General features: G+C 40.8%; 1 protein-coding gene across 3 annotated transcripts in view; it reads right to left on the minus strand.

Moving 5' to 3' along the window:
* The window catches only part of ptprq (protein tyrosine phosphatase receptor type Q), a 57957-nt gene that overhangs the window by 21979 nt on the left and 19394 nt on the right, over positions 1-16584 (minus strand). For all 3 annotated transcript variants that reach the window (XM_049574386.1, XM_049574385.1, XM_049574387.1), the window contains exons 20-37: positions 16399-16507; positions 14846-14960; positions 11855-11924; positions 11522-11721; positions 11109-11337; positions 10875-11003; positions 10621-10767; positions 10313-10476; positions 9787-9850; positions 9035-9196; positions 8548-8727; positions 8352-8459; positions 7914-8195; positions 7530-7811; positions 3244-3564; positions 2895-3170; positions 2622-2773; positions 2226-2367 (exon numbers count right to left, since the gene is read on the minus strand). In XM_049574386.1, the coding sequence (XP_049430343.1) occupies positions 2226-2367; positions 2622-2773; positions 2895-3170; positions 3244-3564; positions 7530-7811; positions 7914-8195; positions 8352-8459; positions 8548-8727; positions 9035-9196; positions 9787-9850; positions 10313-10476; positions 10621-10767; positions 10875-11003; positions 11109-11337; positions 11522-11721; positions 11855-11924; positions 14846-14960; positions 16399-16507 (3132 nt within the window). The remainder of the gene's footprint in view (positions 1-2225; positions 2368-2621; positions 2774-2894; positions 3171-3243; positions 3565-7529; positions 7812-7913; positions 8196-8351; positions 8460-8547; positions 8728-9034; positions 9197-9786; positions 9851-10312; positions 10477-10620; positions 10768-10874; positions 11004-11108; positions 11338-11521; positions 11722-11854; positions 11925-14845; positions 14961-16398; positions 16508-16584) is intronic.

A 16584-nucleotide genomic window follows, 5' to 3' on the forward strand; every position in this document is an offset into this window, starting at 1 on the left:
CAAGAAGTATATAAAAGATATTGTTACGAAAAGGTATCAGCATAATGGATGACCTATTCAAAGAGGGCAATTTCCTTTACTGTAACAGAATGAGGCAAAATTTAATTTGCAGGGACATGGCCATCTTTAGAAATATTCAAAAATTAGACACTGTATTGAAGGGAAAGAAGAGTGCTACCTATAGCTACCATAATGTTTCATGAAGCATCAAAGGGGTATGAGATGTGTCCTGGGGTAAATAACAGTGGTTGCAAAAATCTTAAGATAATGAGAGACATGTGTTGTAGATTTAATGGAGAAACATGGGAGAGGATTTTTTTTCCGAACAATGGGAAATATATCAGAAAAACCAGAGGCAAATTTCTTTAATTTAAACACAAGACTACAAGACTCAATAAAAAGGGTCTAACTAAAGATTACTTAATAATGCCTTGTCAAAATAAATCCAAACCTATATGACTGGACCATGTAGGAATGTAATTTGAAAGGACAGACACATGAAGTGGCCACACTCAGCAGTCAGACAGGAGTCACATTGATTCACAGGGCTGGTACCTGCGGTTATTCCACAGGCTAGTTAATAATATGTCGGGCAGGAAATCCAAAGTGTGGGATCATTTTGAGAAGGTGAAGGACGAACCCAAGGTGATATGTAAACTCATCTTCATTGGTCAACTACAAACATGACGTATCATGTGAAACATGTCAGTAGCTACATGCCCATTAGCCACTTAGCACAATCATTACTGCTTTGCCGACAGCGTCATTAACAGGCGGCTTGCTCAGTGTGTGACGTGCACTTGTAGATAAAATATAGGCCTATATTAATGAAGGTTCATTAGTACGGTTTTGTATTTCTCTGTAATGTAGCACAGTGTTAATGTTACTGATACTTTACTGATACTATTCTTTCTCACACCTTCAACTCAAACCATTGTGTTGCCCCGCCCAAAATATATATCAATTAATAATTAAATTAATATCGTAAACATGCAAGTGACTAGTCGACTAATGGCCCTAAATGACGACTACTGGTCGATTAGGAAAATTCTTAGTCTGGGGCAGCCCTAATGGAAATGTAAAACAGAGCAAGGTACATACATGCACGCACTATGGGAGTGTCCCATGGTCTCTCCCTCACAGAGGAATGCTGTGGAATGTTTTGGTGAATGGTGAGAATGTTTACCACCCAGATCACCAGAATTGTGTCTCCTTGGGGACAAAACTGGAGTGCTGCAGTTTGTGAATTTGCATTTCGAGTATTAACAGCTATCTTAATAATCTGTGCCCAGCTGATTCTAAGATGTTAGAAAGAGCCTCAAACTCCTACACTGAAAATGTAGTGGGAACAAATGATGGAAATTGTTGCATGTGAAAAGACATTGGGATGATTAAACTGTAACAACATGGTTAAAACACAATAAGACTAGGCTTTAGTGGGTTTATAGCTGAGGGAGCAACCTAACCTTGATAAGAATCTATAATTGTTGTCATAAATACCAATGCCTACCACGTTAGTGCAACCAAATAACTGCCTTTCTTACATCAGTGTCTGGTTACCTGCCGGGGCTTTGTTTTGTTTAGCTTTTTGTTTTTTAATATTCTCTCTATAAAATTCAGTAACACTTTGAATTATTAAAAGCAAAGAAAAAAAGGAATGGCTGATTGTAAGGTGCTGATAACCTCAGAAATTACTGGCTAAACAATAAGCTCCCTTGCACAGCCTCAGGAAGGCCTGTGCGATTATCAGTGACCCCACACATGCCCTTCATGACTACTTTAAGCCAAAGGCATCGGGAATTGGTGTTAGATTGCATGTATTTAAATCAAATAGATGAAAGTTTGGTTTTTATCTCAGAAGCCATATGAGTTGTGAACAGCTGAGTTTAAAGAGATGAAAAGTTTGCTGTTTGTACAGAACTTTTAGACTTTGTTGGACTGCTATAGACTGGCCACAAGCTCTTATATCTTTTAACTTGTTTTTCCTATTCTTTTCTTTTAAGTTCTTACTCTCTCAAATTCTTATTTTTTAGATGCATGTGGATGAAAGTGTTTTTGTGTGTTTTTATATCTGCAAACCTGCTTCCTTTTAATTGCTCCTTAAGGGACAAATAAGGTATTCTGAAGTGAAGCGAAAATACAGTACAAATCAATTTTGAACCACAAAACAAGCAGTGACCTAAATCAGTGTTACATCTCTCATGTGTAGAGAGTGTGTACTTTACCTGACTCGTTAGTCGTGAAGGTCACAGGGCTGCTGAACTGATTCCCATGGCCCACTCTGGTGTAACTGTAAACACTGATCTCGTAGGAGCTATGAGGCCTGAAGCCTGATATATACTCTGTGGTCGACAAGCCAGAGGAGTTCTACATACACACACATAAAGTGACACATAGGAGATTAAATCATCAAATCCTGATTACTGGAGTGGATAATGTTTTATTTTATCAGCACACATATGTGCACGTGTGTGTACGTATAGTGTTACTGCTGAGTGGTATCTGGAGTGTGAAATTAGAGCTACCGTAAGTGTGACAGTGTGTACTTTTACCAAGTGTGTGCAAGTGTGAGTGTTGTTGTTGTGTGGAGCAGCTTTTTCGGTGTGTGAAATTAACGGTACCCTGTGTGTGACGGTGTGTGTGATGAGGTCTCGGATCCTAAAGCCGTACTGTATCACCACTCCATTGGGCTCCAGAGGAGGCTCCCAGCTCAGCCACACAGAGACTGCTGTGTGGTTATATATAGTCAGGTTACGGGGAGGAGACATGGGGCCTGAAACACAAAGTTAGACAGATAGAGAAGAAGTTGAAACGGACAGTATACCCACAGTTTCATGAGTTTGTATCATCTAATTAGGATCTCAGAGATATTATAAACCTGCTTTCAAACTAACCTCCTTCATCAGTGTGCAGCTGCAGCATCAGATAAGGCCCTGAGCCTTTGCGGGTTGCAGCCGTAATGGTGAGGTTATAAGCTGTGTATGGAAGTAGGTTGGTGAGGGTGAAGGAGGTGTCGAGGGTATGTGTTATGTTGGAGCCCCCCGGGCCAAACAGAGTGAGGGTATACTCTGTTATCTCCCCATTGGCCTCTAGAGGGCGCTGCCACACCACTTCGATAGAGGATGACGACAGATTCCTGGTGGACACCAGCAATGGAGCAGAGCTAGGAACTGAAGAGAAAAAGTGTCGCAATAAATACATGAACCATACACCATTAGTGAATGTCTGTGTGGATAAACTCACTATCATCATCCGTTCTCAGATACAACGTGCTGGTGTGGTTGTAGGCAGCGCCAGCAGCAGTTGCCGGGGTAACAGTGAACACATAAGGGAAATACTTCTTGAGTCTGGTGAACAGGAAGACATTGTCAGTTGTGTTGTGCTTGATGGTCTTGTTGACAGCCGGAGCCCCTTGGTTGGATACGTCCAAGGGGGTGCCGGCCTCCTGTAAGGTGAGCATGTAGGTGGGGCGGCCATTGGGCTCCATGGGAGGGTCCCAGCTGACGATGATGGTCGTGGAGCTGAAGATCTGAGCAGTCAGGTTTCGGACCGAGTCACTTGGCACTGCAGAAGCAAGACAAGAAGAATAGTGTTATTATCATTAACCACCAGTGACAAGACTGATTGAAAACTGTGAGCCCTTTGATGTGAGTTTACTGTACTACGAGGCAGTAAATGAGGGCATCAATCAACCATACACACTCTGACACTTGAGGGAAAATGAACAGCGCACCAGCCATCATCATCATCATTATTATCATCATCTGTCACAAGCACCGTCATAATCACTGGCAGCATTGTTGTAATTAACAAAACCCACAACAGCACATCAAGTAGAACAATACGGCATGACATTACTTTAACAACACAGAAACACAGCATAGGAAAACAGCAAACAGACACAGAATCAATATCCGACTAAATGAACAGCCCATTCAGGGACATACAGAGGCATTTGGGAGGGAAACTTGCATACTGAAAACCTTGGGAAAGAAAAGGGGTTGAGGAGAAAATACTCATCCTGTTCATCGTCTCACCCCTCCGAAAATAACGCATGGTACGCAGAGAAGAAATAAAAGGGGGAGATGAAGGGGAAAGGGGAGATAAAACTTGACAGATCCATAAGATGAATGAGTGGATGTGAGGAGCCAGGTGTGTGTGGGGGTCTGAGCCCAGCAGGGGGGCTTGGCTGTGCGGAAGAGACAAGGAGCCCTGGAGATCCGCTGCTTTGCTGAGAGTGGAGCAGCTAGAGCACAGGCAGAGATACAGAGTCAGTATGAGCAGTAATCATTCAGAGACAGAGAATATGTTAACAAGAAAAAAAATAAATCACAAACATGAAATGTATATGACAAAGTCTGTGGCGGCTGTCTGCACCATTTTTCCCAAAATAACATAAAAACAAAGAGATCAGCTTTATGTACACTTCACTTTTTTTTTCCCACTGAGGACATCAAAAACACTAAGTATAACTAAATATTACATCCAAATTTTGGTTTCTGTGGCAACAGTGCAATCGTAGCATGAGCCCAGCTTGAACTTTCTTAAAGCACATCAGGCTTTGTTTTTCCTCTGTCATCATATCGTAAACGGTTCTGCGCTATCTTTCTCTTTTGCTCTGTCTTTTTTTTTTTTAATCCCTCACAACTTTCGTCGTGCTTAGCAAAAGGAAACACAAACTGGCTGTCTTCAAGGCACAGAGTCACAGGCAGACAAAAATAGAGCCAGTTTGCCAGACTGATGGTTATCTCCTTTCACTAACAGGCTGAAAGTCACGTCTTCAATCGCCAAGTTTTTATGTAATTTTTTTTTTTTTGGAAGTTGAAGAGTTTTGAAAAAAGTGTGCAGACTCACCCTCCAGCGAGACTTTGAATCATCCTATGCAATAATTACCTTTACCAATAATTACCTAGCGTTATGTGTAGTATTTTATCTTTAAGTCTATTCTTTTCAAATTATTCTTATTTATGTATGTGGGATTGTGTGCATATGTGTGTCTGACTGACCGTCTTCCGGTAAGAACAGGGTTAGTGGCTCGCTCTGGACCCCTCCGTCCCCCTGCACCGTGCTGGAGGTCATCCACACGATGTAGTTTGTGCCCCCAATCAGCCGAGTCAGAGTGTAGGAGAGGGCTGAATCAGGGGAGGCAGGTGCAGGTAAGTCTGAAACAGGAACCCTCTGTGGAGAAAAAGGAGCGTTAGGATTACTTTCACACACTGACAGAGGCCTTTAATCAAGAGCACAATACGTGCTATGTATGCGGATGGGTGACAAATTAAATGAAAACCTATCATTAAGTGTCTCAGCCAGGTGTTAATCCTGCATTTATTATGTTTCCACACTAATTTATTCAGATTTTTTAGGTTTTTGGACACTTGGGGGAAGTGGAAGCTGTAAACCAAGCAGCAACCATCTGGGCTGAAAAATGAAACCAACGCCGAAGTGCCAAAAACAGTTCCAGTACAGTTCCTTAAATGGCCACTTGAGGCTGGCTCCAGGAGCAAGTCAGCACTCATCGACACCCATGTTAAAATGCCCAACTATTGCAGAAACAAACATGTTTACAGCCTGGTACACCATCCCTTTATTACTATCATCGTAACCATCCTAAATTGCAGCTCCAGTTACATTACACGTGTCATACCTCATAGCTCTCACTGGGGCAAAGACTGTGTGCAGTCCTTCAGTGAATAGCTTTGGCGTCACCATAGTCTATGATTTAGATCCACCCACATCTAGTCACTTCTGGCTCCAAAAAACCAAGTGGTGACGGCCAAAATGCCAAACTTAAGCTTCAAAATGGGACTCTACAAACCAGTGGGTGGCTGTATCCAGTATACAGTCTATGTGATAAACAAAATATTGATATATCATCCGATTATAAAGCTGATCTTATGAATGTGTAAGCAACTAGCTTGGAGTTCGTTAGCTATTTACACATCCAGCAGACACAAAGCAATGTTTGCATTTATTTTGAGTTTTTTTTTGTGTGTTCACCCGACCAATGTAGGTACATTTTCTCTCTCTTTTAGCTCTGTTTTGGTCTCTACACACTACTCAGGGAAATATTTGGCTCATTAGCTGCTAAATGCAGCACTATGTTACCAGCTAGTTGCTAACTTTGGCTGTTTGGTGTTGTGCATGTAGCTTACAGTAAGGTTTTTCTTAGCTGGAAACAACTACCTGCTGCTGGCAACAAAGTCAATGAGAGCAGTGTGAGAGAACCAAAACAGGAAAGTTGCAGGCCAGAAATCCAAAACAATGAGCTAAAAGACACTAAAATGGGGAACCACTGAGTTGGGTGATAATCCTCTGTGGGTTTGTCACGACTAGAAACACTTTCTACATTACAAGTAGTCATTTGACCTATTTTTTATATAAAAATATGCTGCATGCAGCTTTAATCTGTCACTTGCTGTCTTTATATTCTATACATGGTGCATGTCTCTCACCTGCTGAGCGACAGTGCCGTTATCAGAGTAGTAAATGGTGTAGTGTACAATAATCCCATTGGGTTCAGTAGGCGGGTGCCACAATAAGGTGACAGAGGAGGCGGTCACATTTGCATAAGTCACATTCTGAGGGGGGTCAAATGGTTCTGAAAGCCAAAGAGCACAGACAAATATTCAGGAAGTGAGAAAAAAATGCTTCATTCAAATGCAGTGTAAAGATTTTTTTTGTATGAGAGGATGATAAAGTTATCTATCTAAAAATGCTCTGATAATCATCAAGCACCTGCATCAGTGGTGGTAAAGCTGATGTAGATCAGCACTCCTCCATTTCCCAGCCTGGTCCAGCTGGAAACGGAGGCGTTGTAGCGACTCTCTGAGTCTACATTAATAACCACTGATGTCCCTGTCACATTCTGCCACAGCTCAGTCGTTTCATTCCTGACAAAGAGAGCCACCAGATGTTGCAATGTGTTCTGTTTTCCTTTTAAATTTCTTTTTTAAACAGACAGAGAGAGGTGGAAGAAAGAAACTCACCAAACTCTGACCACATAGTAGAGTATGTCTGAATTGGCTTCACGGGGCGGTTCCCATGACAACTCTACCTCATAGTCTGACAACTTCCTGGCGCGGAGGAACTGTGGAGGTGTGTCTGGAGCTGAGATGTAGGAGAAAGACTTTCCAGTAATGTAATACAAACAAGAGCATGGCCTGTCAATACAGAATCTGATGAGTGATAAAAAATATATATTTGCAATGGGCGGATAAGAACCTCAGGAATGTGCCAGACAGACACAGAATATTGCTCTGAAATTAAAAAAACAGGTTAGTTGTAATGATGTTGTTGTTTGTGCTTCTCAGTCCTGATGGGGGTCACGCGGGTCACGTGGCATCAAATACCTGTGATGTAACATGATTAGCATGAGCTGAAACAGAGATGTAACTGAAGAGGAAAAGACGAGAGGAAAGTCAGATTTAATCAGATGCCCTTCGAACTCAGTCATGATGTAATTGTGCAGTGTCCTGGAACTGAAAACAAACCCTCCCCTTTTTCTCCCCTCCCCCACCCATCCCTCTCACCATCCTCCAGTGTGGTGATGTTGAGCGGCTCGCTGCTGTGGTTTCCCGGCCCGACACGTGTGTGTGCTTGCACCATGACGCGATAGCGTGCATATTTCCTCAGATGTGTGACGTGGATGAAGTTGGTGAGGGAGGTGAGGTTTAGGTAGTGGGTGGAATTCCACAGCTCTAGGCTGTAGTGGGTAATGATCCCATTAGGCATTAAAGGAGGTTCCCAGGTCACGTTCACCTCGCTGGGACTGACCGACTCATAAGTAACATTGTATGGAGGACTACCTGGGACTGGAGAGAGAATACAAGATGCACCTTTACTAAAATCTGAACAGTCGATATTTTTACTAAAGATTTTCATAAGAGTGTATTTGCAAGCATCTATCAACACACCGTCTTCTCCAGACAGCAGGTATAAAGTGTCAGATGTTTGGTTGCCATGGCCATAACGTGTGTACGCCCTCACAGACACATTGTAGTAGGTGAATGGCTTCAGGTTCATCAGAGTGACTGTGTCAGAAGACGTGTTCATCAACGCAGAGTAGGACTCGTTCTCATACAGGACCTCATAATGTTGGATTATCCCATTGGCTTGTTCTGGAGGAGACCAGGCTAATGTGGCAGTGGAGGGGCTGGTGTCAACCACAGCGAGGTTCACAGGCGGAGAGTCAGGCTCTGAGGAAGGGACGGACAAGAAAAATCCAAGAGTGATCTTTCATTGAATAAAATGTAATTAAACTGATAGATTATAGAATGAGACATAATCAAATCAAACAATCTAACTAACCTAGTATCACATATTTACATGTACAGTTTGTGTTCAGCACATACCGTCCTCTAAGGTGAAAACAAAAATGTCGTCTTCCTCAGAGAGAGAGCTCTCGCCCACAGCTGTAGATGCAGCTACACGTAGCTTATATGCAGTATACTTGTCCAAATCTATACATTAGAACAGAGACATTTAGCAACAGACTGGTACCATAATTATTATAATGACTGTATAGAGCTGAGCAGAAAAGTTGATTACCTGTTATCAATATGCTGGTGGTATTTGTAACCCATGTTAAGGCCTGATTATTGTGCAGTTTGAGGCCATAGACAGTGTAATGAGTGATCCGCCCATTGGGGTTGAGAGGTGGGACCCAGGTTACTTGTATGGAGGTGGAGCTGATGTTTTGATAGGAAACTTCGAGCACTGAGCTTGGGACTAAACAACACATACAGTTAAAGACATTATTAGGGACAAAGAATTGTTAAGGTTTTGCTAGCCTTCTCATTTGTTTGTTTTTTATTGTTCGGGGTTAATCCAAGTGACATGTAAAAGCAAAACAAAACACTTCCTTTTCTATTTCCTCTTGTCTTTAAATACTGCACTTAAAGCAGACCTTGACTGCATGATTGTTGCACTTTTTGGGGTTGTATCCACATGGTTGAATGCTCTTATTGTTGGTCTCTTTGGACAAAATCGTCAGCTAAATAAATGTAATGTAATGTGATGTAATGTGACCACCGACCCTGCTCCCTTGTCTTCTCGGTGATGTCTGTTGCAGGTCCCTCTCCCACTGTTGTGGAGGCAGTGACCCTGAACGTGTACTCGGTGAAGGGATTCAGATCTGACACCAAGTAAGACACCTCCTCAGACAAAACCTCCATCACCTCCTCTCTAACTGTCACACCTGCAGCATGCATGGAGACACAGATTGATACACAAGACCACATGCACACGCAGTATTTAGCACTGGAATAGATAAAAATCCTTCTATGAAGGGCTGCAGGAAGTTAAGAGAAGCAGTGTTCATGGTTATCGCTCTCCCACCTGTAGTACCAGAAGTTGCCACACTACGTGTTGCGTGTCCAGTAATTGATGCATCGTGTGTGGACAGGCGTAGCTGGCCTGGGGTCAGAGCCAAGGGGGAGGAATCTGAGGTCATATCCCCAGTGTGTGATTGCTTTGTCAGCCAGGGTGGAAGTGTAGCAGCTGGCACAGAGGTGAGAGAGAATGCAGAGGTCCCAGAGACCACAGAGTCAAAAGACTGACTGTTTGTGCTGTAAGCGTGTGAAGCAGAAACGTAACTGGTGCTGGGCTTTTCTGTGAGCATGGAGTCAGCAGTTGTTTGAGTATCGGTGTTAGTGATTTGGTCAGCGCTTCTTTGACCAAAGTGTGTGACGGTGGAAGCGGTTGCACCAGTGGGCAGCATGCGGGCAGAAATAGTAGCCGTGAAAGTGGGCGGTGATGTGACCAGACTGAGCTCAGCAGTTCTCTTACGGCGCCCTGGATTGTCCTGGACATCAGGGGGAACGGTCTCATCTTCATGCAAACCAGTTGTATTCTGAAGGTAGAAATATACATGTTATCGTCTGACTGTAGTTTTCGATTTACTCTGGTTGGGTACAGAGCAAAGCGTTGATTCTGTATCATTTTAGCTCATCAGCTCTTAAAGGTATACTATGCAGGATTTTCCTGAAAAATGATGTATGCACTCATACAAAAGTAATCTGTCTCAATCATCACTTATGACCCAATAGAAGTGTGTGGCAGTGTATTTGGATGGATGGATGAATTTGACAACAGTTCTAATGGGTCATACAGATGTCCTAACCCTGAAAATCATCAAGTGCTTTTACAATGGAAAAAAATATGTTTCTTTAGTACACACTGTGAGTATACATCCAAGGATTTTTCAACCTTTTCAGCTGAACAAGTTCAAGTTTTAACACTGAGTTTTTATTAGCACTGAGCTGTGATGTGATGCAATTATGGTGGCTATACATAGATGTGACATCTGGCTTACCATCTCTGCCAGGAGGGTGATTTCCTGCAGCAGAACCTCGCCAACCAGAACCTGCAGTTTGTACTGGGTGATCGGACCGTTGGGCTGGGCAGGGATTCTCCAACTCACACGGATTGAAACTGAATCCTCGGCTTCTGCCATCAAGTCCTGTACTGCACTGGGTGCTACTCACACACATAGGGCAAATAGAGCCAGGGAGAATTAGACACAGACATAGAAGTGAACAAAACAAAATTCTAAGTGAATTCATGGATACATCTAAACACAAAAATACATATGTTAGTACATTCATTCATGAGTGGTCTTACCCTCAGCAGGTGTAATTACATCATCCTGTGCTGCTGGACCCACTTCTCCAGCAGCTTTGGCTCGGACAGCCACCGTGTACCGTGTGTAGGGGGTCAAACCAGTCAGAGAAAACCGCGTGTCTGCTGTGCTGTTCTCATACAAATATCCTAGGATGAAGAAGAAACAGAAAATTGTGAGTGGATTTCTATCAGTTTAGAGTTTGTGTCAGTCTATGTATGCATGCAAGTGTGTTCAAGAGTGAATATTTAACAACCTGTTGGCCCATAAAGGTAGAGCACATAGGTGAATTTTCCTGTAATAATGTTGGGAGTGCTCCAGGACACAGATATTGATCTAGACGTCATATTCAATATGGAGAAGTTCTGTGGTGGGTCTTCTGGGGCTGTCATACACAAACACACAGAGATCATTAATTTATAAATGCAGTAAATATTTTATATGCTAACTACAGTCTGGACTGGGGCCTGTTTTGCTTCTTTTTCCACACCTGATTCTGGCATGCGGACCATAGTGGAGGCTATCTGTCCCTCTCCATCAGAGGTGAAGGCAGACACTTCGAACAGATAGGCAGTGTAAGGTCGTAGCTGATCAACTCCTACAGATATGGGCACACTCCAGGAAGCTGCAGGGGGCACAGCGGAGAGGGTGATGGGTGACGACGATGCTGTTATCTCCAAGGGACTAAGAGTCGCGCGGGACAGGATATCAGCTGCATCCTATAGATACAAATCACACAGGACATACACAGAGGGAAAAGTATATTAGAAAAAAAATCTAGCCCTGTGTTGTATAAATGTTTGTCCTTGTGCTTTGGTTGCATCTATAATCCTGACATAACAGAACATTTCACAATAACAGTTCAGTGAAAAGGACAAAGGGTGAAAATGTGTAATGCAGTACATTGCAGTGAGGCAACGCTCCGGTCATGATGTCCTCTGCGTTGACCTCTAGCGTGCGGACCGTTTGCCCAGTACGAGCGTGTTTAGCCTTGACAGCAAACTTTGTGATGAGGCCGTTGATGCGGTGCGGCAGGAACCAGGTAACCATGACGGAGGTGTGGTTCTGAGCAAACGCAGTCAAGTTGGTGACCAGGCCGGGGGCTGCAGGAAATGCACACAGAAATTAATGCGCACACACACACACACACACACACACGTACAATACGGTAAATATAAAATGACTGTTCTAGATTTTGAGATCATATGTAAGTGTGTGCATGTGTAAAAAACCCACGGGACTCTGCTGTCTTTATGTATAAAGATTTGCTGAAGGCTCCTATTCCAGCGGGAACTATGGCTGCTACCTAAAGGGACAGAGAGATGGAGACACAGAGATGGTATAGGTATTACTAATAATGAATAATTCATGTTCCTGTCAATAGGGCAGTCACCAGATCCCGATTCGGTGCTAATCTCAGGCAATGATCACAACTGGAACAGCACTCTGTTCAAGGTGATTCAGTGATCCCAGAAACATGTGAACAACAATGATACAACAGTATACACCAGGTACGTGTCAATAGTGTGTGAAGAGAACTCAGCCTCTGCCCACATCTTTAATCTTCTCAAAGATTAAAAGAGATTAAATAAAAAATGAATGATAAAGAAATTAATAATGACACGAAAATGAAATGGCAATTAAAGCCTGATTATCTGGCTAATGGGGAATTCATCTAAATGGACAATAATAAATGCCACCTCCAAAATTTTATCTTGAAAGATCCATCTTCAGCTTTCATTTACTAGATTTCTGCCGGGAACACACTCATCATAAATTCAACCATTTATTGCAACAAATGGAAATACAGCTATGCTTGGCATTGATGGGTCTGCACTTAAGACAAGCAGCACTCCTCACATTAGACAAGCAGCATGCCAAGGCAAAACAGTGAGCACAATGCAGAAAACACCCCTGGGTATACAAGAGTGGGCCCAAAGCAAGACATTAAATACCATTTTGACCTTTAAGCCATGAAGAGACTCATAATTAGAAAGGCGGAGGCTGGGGTGGTGGAGGCAAAGCTTTGCCAGCAGGAGCAGCGGTGTGTGGCAGCATTGGTGTAGCAGGGATCAGTGAGTAGGACGTCACATTTAAATAGACCGCCTTGCTGTGAAAATGGGCTGTGACTGTTGTAATTAAAACGATGATTCAGTCAGTGGGCGGTCAGCTGCTTCCAGCTGGGGCGTATGAACTAACTCAATACTTCATATTTATAGTGGAGCACTATGAAACACACTGCATATTAAACAGAAATGTCAACTAATTAATATAGAAGGAACATATTTGTGTCTTTAGTTTGGCCATAGGGCATTTTTTATCTTTTTTCTAATTGGCTTTAAAAATGTTTCTTAATGCAAATATGTGATGAAAATAACCTACAGAGGAGCGTGTCCAGAGAGCAAGCACAACACCTGCACAGTGCAGTCTAATGCAAAAATAACATTAAAAACTGCAACCTCAAATTACCATAGAGTGAATCAATGACTCTGAATTGGACTTTAAAAAAAATATATTTTTATTGAGCAAAAGAAGATTATGCACACAGTATATTGCTGCGTCAGTGCTCATTTCCATTTATATTAAAAAATGTAAAATTATATACATTGACTGATAGAAGACAGATGAAATAGGCGAAAAGATATAGGATTGTATTTTGAGATTGTTACTGTATGAAAAATAAGCAAATTTAAAAAGAGAGGGAAAACAATTAAATGCAAATAAATAATTAAATTTAATAAGAAATGACTAAGATAAAATAAATAGACACAATACTTTTAACATTAAGTAAAAAAAGACCAAATTAAATATATTAAAAAAGAAACATTAATTAAATTCAATCCTTAAAAGTATCTATCTATTTGTGGGGTGATTTTGTGGAATGGACTAGAGGAAGTGATCAAACAAAGTAAAAACATCAGTCAGTTTAAAAGGATGTACAAAAAAAGCGAAGCACAGAAATGAGGAGGGGGAATGCAGAGCTCTCTTTACTCATGGGGATGCACGCTGGGACAGCGAGTTTGTTTATGAGATTGACTGTGTATTGATGGAGTTGGATAGAGCATATATTTTACGTATATTGAGTAGTTTATTTTTTCTTAAATGTTTAAAATAAAGCATATTTAATCTAAATCTAAGAATAGTAACATGAATTGGACATTTTAAAGTGCACATAAGTAATAGCCCTTAATAACACTTAATAAGTGTTCATGATTTTGTCTTTATTGCCTGAGAATAACTGTATTTGGAGTGTTTTAAGTTTTTTTTTATTACCATACAGCAATTACACTACACAAAGAAAAATAAAATGAAATGAAACAAGATAAATTAAAATAAAATACAATTAAATTAAGTTAAGTAAAACAAAATAAAATAAAATTAAACAAGATAAAATAAAATAAAATAAAATGAAATAAAATAAAATAAAATTAAAATAAATTTAAAAAAAAACTGTCAGTACTTAGTAATACTTACTTAAAACAGATTAAAGGAAGCAATAGGATAGCAATTTTTTTCAGCTTTCGTGATCTATGATTTTTATCATTCAGGTGATATTAACATAATTATAATGTTCTTAGTTTGTCAGTTCAGCTTTGTGCATGGCCATCACACTCACAGGTGAGATGCAGTAATATGATACACGCACATGCACATGCACACACACACACACACACACACACACAAACTCATAATCGCACGCACACACAAATACAGAATGTGCAGGTATAATCACAATGTGTGTCAGCCTCTCAGAGTCCATTTGTATGAAGGTCATTGTGGGTTAATGAATTCTGAAAACTAATAAGCACGATCACATTCAAGCTCAGTGACAACAGGCAGTGGAAAGAGCCATGGCTGATCCATAGATCTGTTTACCTGATTAATAATGCAGCCAGGATCAATTACCAGCATTCAGCCAGATCAAGAGAATAGTCTGCTCCTGTGGGATCTGTCCACATGATAATACACGAAAACAGTTTCCAGGAATATGCTTGTTATGACACACACTAAGATTGTTGGTGCTTGGGTGTGTGTCTAATGAATATAAAAATTTAAGTAAATATATTCACAGAATTTGGCTTTTAAATTTATCAAAGCTTCTATTTTTTGTGTGCTATTTTTGGTGCATAAAGTTTTTATTGTTTGGCTTTGGTTGTGTTTGAGCAGATTTCTATCAGCTACCCTCTAATGGGAATAAAGATTTGAATCTTGAATTGTGTATCCTACCTCAATGTGGTACGTAGAACCTGAGGTGAAGTCAGTGAGCAGCGTCTCTGGTATGTCCAGGTACTTGGTCACCTGGGTGAAGGTGGGATCGGGGTAGGGACACACCTCCTTGTACCTGCAGGGAGAAATCAGTTTTTAAGATCAGCATCATCTTACATAAACTTACATTATATTTTAATAAACAGTATGAGGGTGGATAAAGGACCCTGAGCAACAGTAAAAGACTTATATTCAGTTAGATTTAGGTGCAAAACTGTCAGTGGCAGAAAGAAAAGTTAAGAGTAAGATAAAGAAGCAGTTTGTAAGATTTAGGGGGATTTAGTGGCATCTAGGGGAGAGAATTGCACATTGCAACCAGCTGAAACTTTCTTTCCAAAACAAACAGTTTCACCTTACAAATCAGTGTTTTTCCTAAGCTCTCGTCACGGAGGGGCTGCCAACTACAGTGGCCAATGCAAAATGCAAATAGCCCCCTCTAGAGTCAGTGTTTGGATTGTCCATTCTGGGCTACTGTAGAAAAATGGCAGTTCATCATAACATTCTCCGTAGATGAGAATCGGCTTCCTATCTAGATATAAATGGCTCATTCTAAGGTAACAAAAACACAATAATTCTTATTTTTAGGTGACCTTACACTAAAGAAAACCTCCTTTATACTTACGCTTATTATATTATAATCCATTTCTACCAATATATCTCTCTAAAACCTACACACTGGACCTTTAAGTTTACTCAGTTCCTGTATTTGAGCACAGTTTTAAAGTACCTCTTTGACCTCAGTGACAGAAATCTCTGTCTTTCCGGTTATTTTAGACTAAAATTTTTGTCAATTTGTTACAATAAATTTCTAAAATCCTTTCTCCTGTCTTGTTTCAAGGAGACACTAATTTGTAGGACATTTAAAACAAGTCAATTTAAATTAAAAACAGGTTGAAATATTGTCAATATACTGTACAAAATGTGGTTTTTAGGGCTTTGTAATAAAATTAAACTGCACAGTGCTTAGTGAGTAAGCAGTTAAAACCTCCACTTAGACCCACAACAACAAAAATACTGCATTATTGCATCAGTAGTAATAATCCTATGATATATATGACAGCACAAAGGGGGCCATTTGGCATAATAATTACTTCTGAATGCAGGAATTTAACTTGCAAAGAGTTATTTAAATTGTAGTATTACTGCTTTTGCTCAGGTAAAATATTTGAATGCTTCTTCCACCCCCGAAAACTGCAAATCACTGGAGTCCCACACATGGAAAAATAAAGTGTGTACAAAACCACAATGCACAGAGATGTTTATTTTTTTAATTGATATGTATCTTTGTGGTAAGTCTTTCCTTTATTTATTGGTATTCTCTTTTCATTAAATTTGACAAATGTATATTTGGTAAATCGATACTTTATATTTTCATGGTCTCACGGTGACTCAGCAGACAAAGACAATAACACTCTCCTGGATTGTGAATCTGACACTCACCACCTGTGTGTACCTGCTCCGGTAGACCAAAAATAAATCTTTTTTAGTTTTTCCAAAAGACAACAAAGAATTACCTGATGACATATCCGTCTATATTGTTGGCATCCGGCGGCATGGTCCAAGAGAGCAAGATACCGTTAGAGCCCACAGCCTCTCCTTCCAGGCCTAAAGGTGGACCAGGAACTAGAGGGGACGATGGGAAGAGTGTGAATGAAAAAAGAGGAGAAAAGAGAACAGAAAATTGTCTTCACATCCTATCT

This window comes from Epinephelus fuscoguttatus, linkage group LG4 (genome assembly GCF_011397635.1).
Source record: "Epinephelus fuscoguttatus linkage group LG4, E.fuscoguttatus.final_Chr_v1".
Classification (NCBI taxonomy): Eukaryota; Metazoa; Chordata; class Actinopteri; order Perciformes; family Serranidae; genus Epinephelus; species Epinephelus fuscoguttatus.